At 42.7% G+C, this 16252-nt stretch overlaps 1 protein-coding gene and 1 long non-coding RNA gene across 3 annotated transcripts in view; one reads left to right on the top strand and one right to left on the bottom strand.

Annotated features, from left to right (window-relative positions):
* npc1l1 (NPC1-like 1) overlaps positions 1–16252 on the bottom strand; it is a 20421-nt gene extending 4169 nt beyond the window's left edge. Inside the window, exons 1-15 of the mRNA XM_042100939.1 lie at positions 16002–16252; positions 13072–14425; positions 11988–12252; positions 11674–11774; positions 11183–11355; positions 10712–10840; positions 10026–10208; positions 5860–5974; positions 5250–5515; positions 4963–5052; positions 4454–4644; positions 2916–3043; positions 2093–2225; positions 1895–1950; positions 894–1044 (exon numbers count right to left, since the gene is read on the bottom strand). Of these exons, the coding sequence (XP_041956873.1) occupies positions 894–1044; positions 1895–1950; positions 2093–2225; positions 2916–3043; positions 4454–4644; positions 4963–5052; positions 5250–5515; positions 5860–5974; positions 10026–10208; positions 10712–10840; positions 11183–11355; positions 11674–11774; positions 11988–12252; positions 13072–14425; positions 16002–16061 (3395 nt within the window). The 5' untranslated portion in view covers positions 16062–16252. The remainder of the gene's footprint in view (positions 1–893; positions 1045–1894; positions 1951–2092; positions 2226–2915; positions 3044–4453; positions 4645–4962; positions 5053–5249; positions 5516–5859; positions 5975–10025; positions 10209–10711; positions 10841–11182; positions 11356–11673; positions 11775–11987; positions 12253–13071; positions 14426–16001) is intronic.
* On the top strand, positions 5440–11994 carry LOC121715333. 2 transcript variants are annotated; one of them, XR_006033582.1, is made up of 5 exons: positions 5440–5570; positions 5782–5982; positions 9990–10232; positions 10561–10855; positions 11692–11994. It is a non-coding gene; the product is annotated as an uncharacterized LOC121715333 (long non-coding RNA). The 2 variants fall into 2 exon arrangements; XR_006033583.1 differs by having other exon boundaries at positions 9990–10259.

Raw genomic sequence — 16252 nt, 5'->3', positions numbered from 1 at the left:
TTAGTAGGATCCGATGGTACATCAGAAGAATATCAGCTTTTCGGTTTCAGAAAAAAAGATATGATACTCATGAAATCTAGGCATGATATACCACTGTGGGAACAGATGGTATATAATCAGATCATCACTTTTGGAAACATTTCCATTTTGGCCTAAAAAAGGAATGGCGCAATTCCATCATTTAAAGGAGAAGTTCTTTCACAAAGCGATTTTTCACATAGATCCCTGTTTGTTCGAGGTCACTGAGTACTGTCGGTACAAAATAAAATTAACAAAGAATAAAATAAATGGCGCTACCTAGCTCGAGTTGCTGCAGCCAACATCTAAAATAGCCAGGCAGCTACAGTGCTACACTGGGGGCATCTTTAACATCATGCCCCCAGAGTGTAGCACTGTAGCTGCCTGGCTGCTATAACTGTTGGCTGTGAAAAATCTCCAGTTTGTTAGTCAGTGATGACTGACTCTGTGTGCTGTTAGTTGATAGTGAGTCAGTGATTTAAGGGAGTTCCCAGTTAGTAGAGATACACTGTGACTGTACCTGTAAAGGTGACTGCAAAGGCTAATGCTTTATCGAACGCTTACAGTATGTTAACTGACTCACTCACTCCCCCTGATGACATGTAAGATGAGATGAGATTTGACTTTGAGTAAAGACAGAGGAGGCCGAAAAAGAGAAGAACAGAGACTACAATTATCAGGGAGCAAAAGAAGAAGAGAAAAGAAAGAAAGAAGAGAACAAGCAGGAAGTAGAATGGCGGACAGGAAAAGATGTTGGACAGGAGAGCACAAGATGGACGAACAAGGAATTGTTGGAAAAAAAAAGGACACTGCCAGGCAGGACTACGCCTGTCAAACTAAAGCTTTGATGTGTAAAGGAGGAGCATCAAACTCACGTGTAAGGGAAGACCTCGAAGTCGGGTGATGTGCCGGGGATTTGGCGCATGGTTTTGGTGATGTTGAGGGCGAGCTCTCGCGCTCGCTTCAGTGATGCCGTGAACTCCTGGGAGTTGGTCACCGTTGTGTGGTACGCCATAAACCGAGTTGCTGCAGCAATGAAGACATTTGGAAAGACACAGAAGGGATGGAGAGAAAGAGGGAGGGAGGTAAAGAGAAAAGAAAAGAAGATGAGAGGAGAGGGAAGAGAAGAGGTCAGTTAGCCCACTCACACTGATGTTATTAACTATTGATGGCGATATTGATCACATTCCACATGTTAATTCTACATCGTTCTATAATGGGCCAATAGCTTCATCCACCAAGCAATCAGGATGCTGAACACTCTACCCACTCTCCCATCACTGACAGCCCCCCCCACCCACCAGCCAACCAGGAACCTAGGAAACTAGGATCCTGTCTACCAAACCCCCCCCCCCCCCCCCCCCCAACACCGCCATGTGGAACTGCACTGTGACTGCGCAGCCAAACGTGTTGCTGCTTCACATCAAGCCTGATATACTTGAATTACTGCATACTGCATATCAATGTAAATATACAGGTCACACAAGCACAAGTTTAAACTTTATGTAACTGTTAAGACTATAGAAATATACAACACAACTACCTCTATTTTTTTTTTTAATATATGTCCTATATTTCTATTTTGATACATACATGTTCTATATTTCAGTCTTGCACTTTAATTTAATGTTTATTGTCTATGGCTATGTCCATAGTATGTCTATGTCTGTATTTAAAGCATGTCTATGTCTGCATGGGAAAGTAAGAAACGAAATTTCAATTCTTTGTATGACCAGTGCATGTAAAGAAATTGACAATAAAAGCCGACTTGACTTGACTTGACTTGACTTGATGGGCCTCTGGCATTGTGTGATTCGGTGAGTCATTTCATAATCTCATAAGGGTGTAGTGTGATTCACATGCTGCCGATTCTCACCTATGATTTCTCCATTTGCGTCTCTGACCACTGCTTTGTCATACGCTCCCAACCCGCTGGCAAGAAGAGAGAGAAAAATCCTCATCATGAAAGCAGCTTTATTTATCACGTTAAAGGTACAGTCCCTGAATTCAATCCCCAAAACTTTGTTTGGTCAAATTCAAATTCTGCGGTTGCCTGGGAACAGTGGTGGCTTACCCTTTGGGGCACTGCAGGTCAGGCCGGTTGTTGAGGAAGTCAGGCAGGTAGCGCTCGAACTGTGCCACGGTGGGTCTTAGCACGCCATCGAGTGGTGGGAACAAAATACATTTGCGCCTGCAGATGTCCTGAGCTGTCGTCACAAGGAGAAGACCAGAGGGTCAGGAAACATATCCAGCCAAGATTTACACTTTATATCCCACAGGTCATGTTGCTGAAGCATTAATGCTTAAATATGCAGGAGCAGTTTTCAAACCAGCAATTGGCCAAGTTAGGAAAACAAACTCTGTCAGGGGACTCCTGGAGTACCAGTTATTAATGTGCAGCCTCCCTCAGCTTCTCATTCAGCAGAGAAGTCTCAAAGAGGTAAAAGTACATGAACTGGGTATATTGTTGTGGTTTGCATTACAGTAGCATTTTGCTAACTACAAGACATCACTCTGAGTTTATATAAATGTAACCCTAACTCTAGATTTATGAACTATAGTGTTACCTGTGTACACTGTAAATAAAAAAATATATTTTATGTGTAACTTGACGTTACACATTGACATTCGTTAACTCAAAGCAAAATGACTTTCGTTATGTTAACTGTGCTGATCTATTCTAAAGTGTTGTTTTTAAGAAAGTGGTCATGTTTACAACTCTAATGTGGAAAGTTAGCTAGGTTTGCTAGGTCTCCTAAGAGATTGGTAGTACACATATAGTATAAGCAGTTTCAGAACTGTATATATATTTGTATATATATATAGTATATATATTTGCTAGGTCTCCTAAGAGATTGGTAGTACACATGCTGAATGCTGTTGATTTGAATACATACTCTCTGAAGCCGGACAGAATTTGTTTTTGTTAGGTCCACTGGTGTAGAGTCGACAGCATTTAGAACCAGGATTGAGCCAATCTATGAAGTCATCCACCCACGAGGATGCTGGGATGGCGAGGTAGGATCTAAGACAAAAGTTAAAAGCTGGGTTATAAACATGTACATTGCATAAGGGAAAGGCATTCTATTTTCCATGTTGCTTCCAAGTTGTTTGGCCTCTTCACTTGATGGTGCATATATGTGCATTTCAAGAATGCATTTCTAGACTCAACACAAACACAAATAGTGTGCAATGATAATATCTTATCTAGCCTGTGTGGTTTGTTTACAACAAAAGCTACCACTCATCAACCTGTGTTACTCTCAGTTTTTTTACAACTCAAATTGTGATTCGTGCCACCTTTTTCTCACATCCCAGACTGTGTTACTGCAATCCGTAATCGGGCTCATTAGGCACAAACAGATCCCCGGCTTACATAACTGGGGCTAAACATGCTGACGGAATTCCTCTGAATTTCTCTCTCTGTCTCTCACCCCACCCAGAGCCGCTCTATTTGATGCAAGGCCCTTCAACCATTAACTCTGCACTCTGCTCGCTTTGGACAGCTCTAGCACCGATAAGCGATAATGTAGATGATTGGCTGCCCTTCAAGGACAAAAGGAAAAGCCCAGATAGTAGTGGACTTGAGAACTGATCCCCACCAGATACGGGTGAAATGCGGGTGAAATGCGGGTGAGATGCGGGCCAAGAGCATGTAAGATGCGATCCTGAGCCGGCTGCAGTGTCTGCTCTTATCAAGTGTGGTAAGTGTGTATGTGTGTGTGTGTGTGGGTGGGGGGGGGGGGGGGGGGGGGGGGTGATAATGAAAGACAAGATAAAGGTGGAGGATAGCAGGTGAAGGCCAGGGGCAAGAACATTAAGCTGAAAAAAAGAAGCCTCCAACCCCATATTGGTGGGTGCTACACATTGGTGGTGGTTAGCGAGATTCCCAATTCACTGTGAAGCGAGAGTCTGAAGCGATATGTAAATAAACATGCTGCTGGTGGATTAAAATACTTATTATGATACAGAAAAGATTTTTAAAAGAAAAGTGATTTTCCATGTTAATATTAATGAGAATTATGCAGGGATTCAGAGGTAGTTCAGAGGTTTGGTTTGGTGTTTTGTATGGTCAATAAAAATGTTAAATTGCAAATAAGCACATTTAGTAAAAAAAGTTAAACCCATATCTTTGGCCACCACATACCACCAGGAACTATGGGCCTTGATTATGAATCATTTATATTTATTCACTCTGCTAAAGTAATACATGTATTTATGAGTTGAAGAGTTGTGTGTACTTAATACTTTAATACTTAAAGAGTTTGCCACCCAATAGCAGGCATTCTCAATCAATAAGCAATTTTTACAATGATTCCAACAGTGTGTGGAATTGAGCATGGGTAGAGAGACATAGGTATTTCCCTTGCAAAAGGGTAGATATGTCCATCAGATCAGGGATAAGTTACGTCTGCTCCCTCTAGAGGACGCTCACCTGTCAGGAAACTCTGTGGCATACTGAATCTTCTGAGTCAAGGAGAACGGATCACAACCCACACTCGAGCACACAGCGTTCATGCCTGTTACACTGGTGAAGTTGAACCCTTTCGTCGTCACAAAGTACGTCGGCACGCCGACCTCCAGGTACTTGTACAGGTATTTGAAGTATTCCAGCATGTAGGAGTTCTGTGTAACCAAGTACCAAACATATGGGTTATGACTATATGCTTATTATACGTTTTGTCTTTATTCCTTTTAGATTTTGTATTTCTACTCATATTCCTGTTCCTGCATTTTGTATTACTTTGTTTTTTATTCTATCTGCATTTACATTTTCTATTATCAAATGGTTTATCTTGATTGGAAAGCACTTTGATTCAACTACTTTTATACTAAAATGTGTGATATAAATACATTTGACTTGGCATGGCTTGACTACTAATAGCTTGCACACAAAGGCCCTTGTAGGCTGGTGATGTCATAGAGGAGGTGTAGGAGGTGTACCGTTGGCATGGACAACTCTTGGTCAAGACCCACTTTCACATGGAACATGAGGAATATACAGGAGCAGAACATAAACATGAACACCACCATCTGAGGAGAGAGAGAGAGAGAAAGAGAGAGAGAGAGAGAGAATATGTATGAAAAAGGCTAGATCATCTGAGCAGAAAAATGGTCCACACACACACACACACTCAGTAGCTGGTTCCAGTTTGGAAGTTGAAGATGACTTGACTGGGTTATGTAGTGTGTCCAGATTAGCCATAGGACCACCTGCAAGTGCTACGTACCACCAATATCCTGGTGACGGGGTGAAGCAGCACAGGGGCGTAGAATTTCTTCATGAAGGGTAGCAGGATGCCCTGGTTGGGCTTTGTAGACCGCGGAGTGGACACGGTGACGCAGCAGGCCACCTCGCAGCGCGAGGCATCCTGACGACGTACGTCCAGCGAGAGCAGAGCCACGAACGCTGTCATCTGCAGCATGAAGTCCATGAGGACCGCCAGCGCGGCGTACAGGGCGAACGACCTGACCGCTGGCATCGTGCTCAGAGCACCTGAAGACACAAGAAAGAGAGAAGAAATCGACTTTAGGGTAAATCTGTGATATAGGTAATAGAAACTTAATTCATACAATGCATGTTTCTTTTTAAATAGATACTTAAGGATTCACTGTCCACATATTTACAGCCCAAAGTTCATTACTTATTCACACTGTAATGTAAATCTGATGTTTTTTCACAGGATGTGATTAGAGTGCATGAATCTACTTTGTGTACATACAACAATATATGTGATATTTAACTGCAGGTGTTTCTTACAGTAGGAACCGTGTTCAATGAGAAACATGAGGACGTCTGTCTATGTGTCGACGACGTGGCGATCCACATCTCGTACTCACCCATGAAGAAGCAGATGGACTCGGAGAGGCTGCAGAGGAGCATGCTGGGAGCCACGTTCCCCAGGACGCGACCGATCTGCTTCTGTCTCGACTCGCCCACCTGCCGCGTGTCCCTCTAGAAATGTGCGTGTGAGAGAGAACGAAACACTTTTTAACAACGTATACATACATCTGCAGAATAGAGCAGAATAGTGAGTGGAATATAATGTCATATAATCAAAAAACACTTTTGATTTCATGAGTTAAAGGGACACCAGGCAAGCCTGATGCTTTTTCTCTACGAAACTCCCCCTCGCTCGGTCTGAAGCTCTTTTCCTTTTCTTTGCATCTTCCGTCAAGGGTTTTCGCTGCTTCTTCGCTGGCTCTGCCATTATACACACTTTTGCAACAATCGCTAGCGTTTCGTTAACCTGCCTTTGTGCTGTATACAGGATGTAAACTGATCTTGGTCGGCGGGTACGATACACTGAACTTGGAAGCGGGATATTCTTCCTACAGGCAGTAGGGGCGGGCGAGAGTCTTCATTCGGCCTGTAATGAGTCATTTAACCATATAGTAGGGGGGCCTACAGTATGTGTCTAATTTGGGGGCTTGTGGGATTCGCATGTTAATTTTTGGAGAGTATTATATCTTTGTTCTAGGGGTTCTTAAGAGTAAAAAAAAAGCATGTCTCCATTTTTTTTGAAGGTTTTGAAGGACCCAAATCAAAGGTCAAATTCAGAAAAGGTCAAATTTGGTGTTTTGTCCATAAACCTCACATTGCTGGTATTATAGCATAGGGTTTGGTGCCAAAAAGCAAAGATATTCTACAAGGTAGTGTGCAAAAGTGGGCCACATAAACAATACAACATTATAAAACATTTTTAGGCTGATGATTGATCTCTTTAACAAGAAATTGGCCTAAAATTCTCAAAATTGTCCACTTATAAAAATAATACTTCAATATCAATGCTATCAATTCATGCCTATTAGTGTGCTTGAGTGTAGGCCTAGCCTGCTCTGTCAGTTCTTGTCTACATCCATTCAGAGCACAAAGTGCAGCGATCTCTGTTGAATCAAATTGAAAAGACGTTTATATAGTACCAGCTGAAGTCTGTAAGGCCTTCCGTCGCCTATGTAAGTGTGAAGAAAAGAAAGGATAAAGGATCAGATAGACAAACAGACAGGTGTGTGTGTGTGTGTGTGTGTGTGTGTGTGTGTGTGTGTGTGTAAGAAAGAGAAAGAGAGATACCAGCATGGACGGATTATAAACTTTCAGGCCCCTGGGCCCAGATGTATTAAGGGCCCCCCACTAATTGTTGTGGGGGACATTTTTTAAAATGTATTTGATGTGGTTTCCTGTATTCTGGTGCATTTTGGGGATGGCCAATACTTTAGTTCAATCAGATTCATAGCCTATGTGTTGATATTGAGGCAATGGCTTGGGCTCCCTGACTCCTTGGGCCCCTGGGCTTGGGCCCAGTAGGCCTGTGCAGTAATCCATCCCTGACTACCAATGACAGTTGGCTGATGATAGCTGGCAGTGATAGAATTTAGAATATCGAATAAGCACAGTGCTCTGTTTTTCATGCTTGGTGATATTAGTGACCACATAGCCTTCTACATTTGAGCAAGCACATTTTCATAGTTCATGTTGGCACAGTCTAGTTAGGTTATATTCTGAGGTGTGTCTTCAGTCAGGTGATGGCACACATATTCTAAAAGAAACAGATTTTGGGCTATGTATCTAGTGGCAGATATGTGTGGACTGGTGAATGACCCATCACTAGAGACATATTGTTTTTGTCCATGAGAGAGTATGGAGATGGGGATCACAGATCAGCCAACGATTACATTGTTACAGTGCAGTTATTTTACAACAGAACAAAGCAGTTTGGCACAGGAACTGCTACAAATCCACCTGTAACAGTGATCATCTGCAGCATGCTAAGATTCGCTACTAGAAATCATATGAAGCAGGCAGGACTCAGTGTCTTCAGAAAAGACGTGGTAGACCATCTTCTGAACCTGCAGCAACACCTGCAACTGCATCAAGTCCATCTAGAGGGACTTTGTACACTTGTTCAGCAGTAGCTGCTGCCAGCATAGATAAGTGCTTCTTCTGTCAGAAGCAGACAAAAGAGCGTCTTCATGAGGTGTCCTCTTTCAATGCAGGTCACCAACCAAGAACTATAAGTAATATTTTGAAGTCAATGACTTTTAACAGGTAGCCAGTGTAAAGATGCTAGGATGGGGGAAATATGTTCATATTTTTTGTGTGTGTGAGCAGCTGCATTTTGTATAAGCTGTAAGCTCTTTAGACAGGTATTATAACAGCCAGCATAATAGCATTGCAATAGCATTGCAATAGTCTATCCTTGAGAAGACAAAACATTAATTTCTCGGCATCTGGTAAGGATAAGGACTTCCTTATCTTTGAAATGTTCCTTAAATGGTAAAATTAAGTTTTGCTGATCTGTTTTAGTGTTAGGTCCTGGTCAATTATAACTCCCAGGTTTTTAACACTTGTGGATGAGGTCAGTGGAAGATCACTATATGTAGCCTGTGATGTGGATAGGATATCCTTCATCTTTTTAGAACCTAAAACCATGACTTCTGTTTTATCTGAGTTCAAAAGCAGGAAATTATTTGTCATCCATGTCTTTATATCTCTTATACATGTGTCAAGTTTGGCTAACGGGGTTAATTCAACAGGTTTTATGGAGAGGTATAGTTATGCATCATCTGCTAAACAACAGGGGGCCCCAGTAGCCTTGAGGCACTTTTACCATAATCTGGGTAGATGGTTTATTATGGACCTGTACAAATTGTTGACGGTTAGGAAGGTATGATCTAAACCAAGCGAGTGCTGAGTCTTTGATGCCTATCAAATTTTCAAGCCTAAGTAGTATGTCATGGTCTATGGTGTCAAAGGCAGCGCTGAGGTCCAGAAGGACCAGTATCGATACAAGGCTAGGTTTTTTAAGGGAGGGCTTAATAACAGATGTCTTAAACGACTGCGGTACGTGCCCTGATAGAATTATTTATAATCTAGAGCAAAACATTATCCAGGAAGGGGAGACCAGTCTTAAGACGGTGAGTACAAATAGGGTTTAGTAGACTAGTTGTAGATTTTGATGAGGAAATTGTTGAGGTGAGATCTAATATGTTGTGTATATGTAAATGAATTAAATGTTGTTTGAGGTCTCATCTGTGTTTTTGCTATCTTTCAGCAATGGAGTATGTGTATTTGGTGAAACTGATTGGTTATTGATCTTATCTCTAATTGTTTGACATACAATCATAATACTGACATACAATCATACTGTTGAAAATAAGAAAATAACTGTTTTGTGAACTTTATTCAACATAGCTAGTGATTTAGGCGAAATGTATGGTGTTAATTATAGTGAAATATACAATTTCACAAAAATAGGGTTAAAACAGGTTAAAAAAATGGAGACATAATTTTTCTCCATGTTCAATGACCTTTAAAGACAGTCCAACCACTCTCCAAAAATTAACATTTCAATCCCACAGAAACCAAATAGGCCCTCTGACTAATATACCGACTTACGAAGAGTAATTAACACGAAAACGTTCCCTGGTGTCCCTTTAAGGCACTGAATCAAACCTGTGGCCACCCTTCCATATAAAATAACAGAAAGTTGCATGCCATCACTGGCATGTATTGATAATGCATACTGACAAACGGTAAAATGATAATGTATTAATGATTAATATATATTATATATATTACACTTCCTTCTACATGCACATGTACAAAGCTGAGGTTAAACACACATCCATATGAAAAACAGAAAGGTGCATGCCATCAGTTGCATGTATTCCTTTAATAAATTCCTTTAGTAATTGATAACACATACACCACAATACATTAAACAATGCATTATTAGTGGCTTATTTAACACCAAACAAAACATTCATCATGAAATGTGCCTAGTGTCTTCTGTATATCCTAACCTACAACCTATAACCTACATTCTATGTTACATAAGTAAGTAAGTAAGTCTTTATTTATTTGATATATAATGTTTTTTTATGCACAGGGTGACCACATAATCGTGACTCATCAGTCTAATTTACTGGCCAAGTCTTCCTCTATCTCCCTACTGTGCCACTTCCCTTAGGACATACAATAAGATCACATGGAGACAGAGTCCTACCTGATACTCCAAGACAAGGATGAAGATGTTGTCGGCGCCCACGGCCAGCACCAGGAAGGGCACCACCTGCAGGATGACCAGGGAGGAGGGGATGCCGATCCAGGCGTAGAAGCCCATGGAGGCCAGCACGGAGCAGCCCACCACCAGGATCCCGCCCAGGCCCACCAGCAGCCTAGAGTCCACCTGGAGAAGGGGGAAAGAGAAAGGGTGAGAGACCGAGAGGGAGAGAAGGGGGTAAGAGAGACATAGCAAGAGGGTGAGACAGATATTTAGCATTGGAATCAAATAGTGTACTCAATTAATGACTAATTAGTAATTATTCACTCTCCTCGTCATTTCATCCATTTTTTCCATTTGTTAGAACTTCATTGAGGAAGTCCACTCTCTTATCTTAGGCTAACATTTTGTCTGTCATGAACTAGGAAATGTTCCTGGTATTTTCCTGAAGTGACTTGCTAATCAACCTGACTCATTAGAGGAACCATAATCATTCTCTTTCTCTCTCTCTCTCTCTCTCTCTCTCTCTCAATATCAGGGATTTCCCGTTTGAAATGTCCCACCCTCCTTTAAACACACACACACACACACACACACGCACACACACACTCAGACACAAAGACGACTCTGCCCCAAATCTGGCCTAGGTGTGGCCCTGATCTGGCCCTGCATACCTCTGACTCACTCACCAGTATGCGTTTGCATGAGGAGTAATCCCCCAGGGCCAGAGCGATGTAGAGGAAGATGACGCCATAGCTGATCATGAAGATGGGGATGTCCTCCGCTGTGGTCCTGTTGATCTCGTCCTCCAGGGACCTCTGAGGGAAAACAAGGTCCACATGAAACACTTCTGACAATGTTGTTCAATGTTAAAACTAATATCAGGATATTTATCTGCACTGTAGTCAAACATCTGAGGAAAACCTGTTTTTTTGTGTGTCTGTTTATTTTCACAATTTAGTACAGCCAATTTATTTACTATGTGTCATCTAGCCCAGAGGTGCTTACAGTTAACATTGATGAACTGACTGATTTTATATTATGCTGTAGATTAATATAAATTACAATTCAAACATTAATGAACAACATATTTGCCAATTATCCATAACATTTGCCAGTTATCCTCCTTGACTACAAAGCTTTAGAGTAACTTTGCTTACTTCAGCCATGTAAGCGAAGGTGAAGTTAACTTGGGGGTCAATCTGGTAAGCCTGGATGATGTCCAGGAAGCGTTGCTCCCACTCAAGCACCACCTTAAACTTGGGGTCGTCCCGAGGGTAGTTGTTCAGAGAGAATGTCATGATCAAGGCTTCAGCTTGAGTAAAGTCCTGACCTGTAAAAGGTGGGAAGCACACAGGAACTGGTCAGAGCCCTTGTAACGGTAGCGACAATCTAGCATTGGATTACACTGCTGAAAAAGAACCACCGCCATCTAATTTATTTTGTGAAAAAATAGTAATAACTTCACAGGAATAATTGGACTAAATTGATTTAGATTCAACGGCATTGTCATTACACAGAATGCAGGTATGAAACCAACTAAAACTTAGTACAATGACGGTTAGTATCCTACTGCACATATAGGGCCAAAATGTTTATTTTCAGCTGAGCTATTTCTGATATCATGGGTGATCTCTTCTCTGTTTATTACCTTTATATCCTCCCACAGCCAGGAAGGGGAATACCGGGCCTCCGTAGTCTGCCATACAGCTCATCCCCAAAGCAGTGATGTCTTTGAAGGACAAGGGAGAGCTGGATTTGGGAAAATTATTGATTAATTAATGTTACATGAATGTCCAGCACCTCAACAATAGATTTGATAAGTGTTGTTGACATTTGACGTTTTTTGATGGAATGTGTTTTTATTTCTATTTGATACAGTACAGTACATTGTTTTAATTGTAGCTCTAAATATTTTGCATTGCATATCATATGTGCCATAGATCCACCCTCCTGTTAACGTACTTCACGCAGTAGATGAAGTGATCCCTCCAGTCCACTTCCTTGGTCACGCCCAGCTGTGTCATGTTGGCCTTAGCGTCCAGGTTCTCCACGCTGTTCTGGAAGTACTGGGGCAGACTGTTGACGGCGCAGTCGGTGATGCTGGGGTTGCTGGGGTTCAGAGGGGCGAAGCAGACGTCCTTCAGGCTCACGTTGCGCTGGAGGTCCTCCGAGAAGAACTCTATGGCCTGGATCCTCTGCTGGAGCTCCAGGACTTGCTCGATGAGGTCTGAAGGATAGATGGATCAACCAGCAAAAATAATGATGGTTATTAATTAATTTCACGTTTATCCGTTTTTTTCTTGTACATTGATTAAGTCTCACCCTAGACTACACAAAACCTTCAGTGCAAGTCTCCATTGAAAAAAGCCTTTAATTTTGGACTGGTCTTAGTCTCTGCATAGGATGCTGGTAGCTATAGCGCAAGTAACATTTGACATTGTAAAGTAAAGTGAGTGGGATTTATTCCTTGTGTCAATGAAGACATTGTCTCAAGGTGCTTTACAGAGATCAAGATGGCCTAGAACACGCACTTAGGCGACAGTAGCAGAGAAAAAGTCCCTTTTATTAGGAGGAACTCTTGAGAGTTTTAAGAGGAATAAGAGTAACCATCATATTTATTGTTCTTATCTTATCTTATCAATTGTAAATGTAAATCTGTCTTATTTATGGAACAGTTATCGGTGGTGGAGGAGAGATAATAGGTTTCTACAGCAGGTACAGTAAGAGGTGTAGTAGTACAAGCACAGAAACAGGGTTTGTCTCTTCCCACAAAAAAAAAAACTGTGTTTTTGGCTAAATAAAAATCAGTGTTTTTGACTAAATAAAAATAAAAAAGCTTTTTCAGAAATCTGAGAAATGTTTTAACTGAGTTCATGATAGTGGTGGGCTAATGGTTATCATTAGTTCAAACGTTTTAAGTGAGGTCATGAGAGTGGTGGACTTGTTCCCCTGAGTTGTACCCTGTTGCTAATTCTGGATAAAAGAGTCAGCTCGTTGACAAGTAATGTGTGATTTAATAATGATCTCTGTAATCATTGCCACTGACCTTTAGAGAGGATGCCACTGAAGTTCTGCATTCCAAAAACCAGGGAGTCATACATATGACTAGGGCGTTGAGGCGCAGTCAGGATGAGCTGGTTCGTGCGGAAGAAGGGATCGAAGTGTTGGTCATGGAAGTCCTTTTCGCGGCGGGCGCGGCTGATGGGCGACGACCACAGCTGCACTGGGTCAGTGGTCAGCTCAATCTTGTACAGCCCGATGGCGAACACCACCACCACCACCAGGCACGCCAGCAGCACCTTGACGGGGTTTTCAGCCATCATTATGCCCCAGGCCCGGAAGAAGGAGCCCAGGAACTCCTGGGTGGCCAGACTGTTCCTGTCTGTGCACGAAATGTCCTTGGGATCGATGATGGGGTGTGCCTCACTCACTGTGTTGCCGTTTCTATCTTTCTTGTGGCCACCCTTCTCAGAGTCCTTCCTCTTTGAGTGCTGTCTCTTGAACTTGAAGATCAGGAAGCCCAGGAAGACAGCGGAGAGACAGCTGAAGACGATGATGCAGATGACCAGCACGCCGTCCAACTGCCCGACGGCGAAGGGCTTGGCAGGCTCAGGCAGCGGGGGCAAAGCTGGACAGGACTCCTTGCAGTCCTGGCACGAGCAGGCCTGGCCACCGGTCGTCGTGTTCTCGTTGCAGCCGAGCGCCCGGCCCGAGTACACCACCATACCCGGTGGTGCCGGTTGGCCTTCGGGCACCAGGTTGAAATCGACTTTGAGCGGTGCCAGCCCGTTGCTGGAGTCTCCCTGAAAGTCATACCAGCGTTGCGCCGTGCAGAGGGCCGAACCGTAGCGGCCACACATGGTAGCGATGGCGTAACCGCCGGTGGCCGGGATGCGTACGTTCTTGCACGACTGGAAGGCGGCTTCGGCGAACGTATTGGATATGAACGACTGGTATCCCAACACCACCTCCCGCGTCTCGTTCACCGCCGTTCCGTTAGTGCTGGGGGCAGGCGTCGTCGTGATCGTCATGTTCATCACCTGCGTGATGTTGACTATCTGGCTCTGGTCGGGGCTGCAGGTGTTGATGCAGTGGATGTGGGCGAAGTTTTCCGCACAGGACGGGCAGCGGTTCAGCACGGCCTTGGACAGCTGCAGGCTCTTTTGTAAGGAGTTGAGCTGGTTTATGGAGCAGCAGGCCTTGGTCTTCCCCACACCCTGGTCCAGCATGGGGCACACCTGTATCAGTTTCGTGTAGTGGGCACCCTGCAGTGGCCGGGCCGGGCTGTAGTTCAAGCAGGGGATGATGGGTTCGATCAGCGGTGACTCAACGGATGGGTTTCTCCCACACTCCTCATAGAAGGAACAGTAGCCAGGTGCATGCTGGGCCTCTGTAGTGACCTGGAGAGGAAACGAAGCACCAGAGGAAAGGAAAGTTTGAAATGAGATCTCTCCTTTGTGTATCTTAATGTCTCATAGACAAAATTGAGCTCAATTAAACATCAATATAAAATTTTGGTATTTTTTTTCATATTCAATTCTGTTAGATTTATTAAGATTTCTTGTCAATCTATTATGTTCATCCTTATTTCCACCACAGGGTTTTTTGGAGAAACAGGTCAGAACATAGTAATCTCTCCATAAGAGTTCTTTTTTTTTGTTAGAGAAAAAAAGCCATTTTCAAAAGGAAATTCTCCTCTGGAACTACTGCGCTGACAGTTTGCTGGAAAGTGTTACTTGAACTCTGTCATGATCACATCATAAGCACGCTACGTATAGCAAAAACTATAGTCATCAGTAATCCCAATTCAATATACATTTCATACAGCGCCACACTCTGGGTCATGTCCATGAGCCCCCATGTTCATGCCCCCAGAATGTAGCACTGTTTCTGCCTGGCTGGCTTCAGCAACTCGAGCTAGGCAAAACCGATTGTTTTCGGGGGTTTTTTGTACCAACAGTACTCGATGACCTTCAAGTTGACGGCTTAAAACACCATCAAGCTTCCATATAGTGCACCAGCAGGCCACTGTGCACTATACCTTTCTTACAGAGATATTTACCATCTAACTTAAATACTATAGCAACACCATATAATATTATGGTCATGCCAATGTCCTGTATGAGCATCAATGCTTTAGTAGACATTTGATCTCATGGTCTGAGCACCAGTATTAAAAAATCCTAGAAATATCTTTCGTTCTAATGATAAGTCTTTTACCATCTCTTTCACTGCCTAACCTTGAACTTTGCCATCCAGGCATAAATAAGGATTAGCTCTTCTGTGGATCTATGTACAAGCAGGGTTGATAAGCTGTTCTACCGAGAGTCGTTAAATTGATGATAACAGCTGTGTCAACTTTCAGCCCCCATTTAGCTGGCTTCTGTCTAAATAATTTTTAAAGGTTATGATAAGAGGTGTCAAACTAAATTAAAATCTCTAAATAAATAGTCAGAGTATTGGTTGTTTTGCTATTTATTTCCTACAGATGATAAATAATGACCGTGAATAAGCAGTCCATGGAAACCACAGTTGTTGCATGTTGCAAGCTGTTTTCACCACTCTGGAATTTTGCTCTCTGGTATGCAGTTACTGAACTAGACAACTGTGAGTTAGACACGATCAATTGACCTGCCCTTTGGCACCTAACAACACACACAGTGTTTAAGGTATGTCTGTTGACTCTAGACACAGTCTGTGCTGTGTTTACAAAAAAAAAACACTCCCCCTCATAATTAAATGTATTATTGTTTTCATTGTATTGTTTGCTGTTAAATTGTCCATTTCAATGGAGTCTCTAAGCAGACTCCTTGAAAGCAGAACACAGACCTAGGAGCAAGTAATTTTCTTACACAACACTGTTACTCACACAGGGCAGTCTGGAAGTAACTATAAAAACAGATTCCAGAAGTATTTTCCCGTTAAAGCAAACAACACGAAAAAGCACCAATTGATAATAGAAAAGCAGCTCCTTACCAGAAAAGCAACACATGTAAACAAAGCCAACGTGAGAGTCCAACTCTTCATGTCAGCCATACTGATTTTTGTTTTCTTTTAAATAATAATACTAAAACAATAAAGATGATTCCAGCCAAGCTGGACACAGCTGGAGTGTTACGACCGACAGAGCCGAAAAGAACAGGGGCGCGAGAGGGGTTAGGAAGCCTAGCGTAGGCGAGAGATGTCCCCTTCTGCCTCCTGTTTCAAACGAGTGCAGGAAGTGTGGA

The sequence above is a fragment of the Alosa sapidissima genome, chromosome 8 (genome assembly GCF_018492685.1).
Source record: "Alosa sapidissima isolate fAloSap1 chromosome 8, fAloSap1.pri, whole genome shotgun sequence".
Lineage (NCBI taxonomy): Eukaryota > Metazoa > Chordata > Actinopteri > Clupeiformes > Clupeidae > Alosa > Alosa sapidissima.
This window is presented reverse-complemented; position numbering and strand designations above follow the sequence as displayed.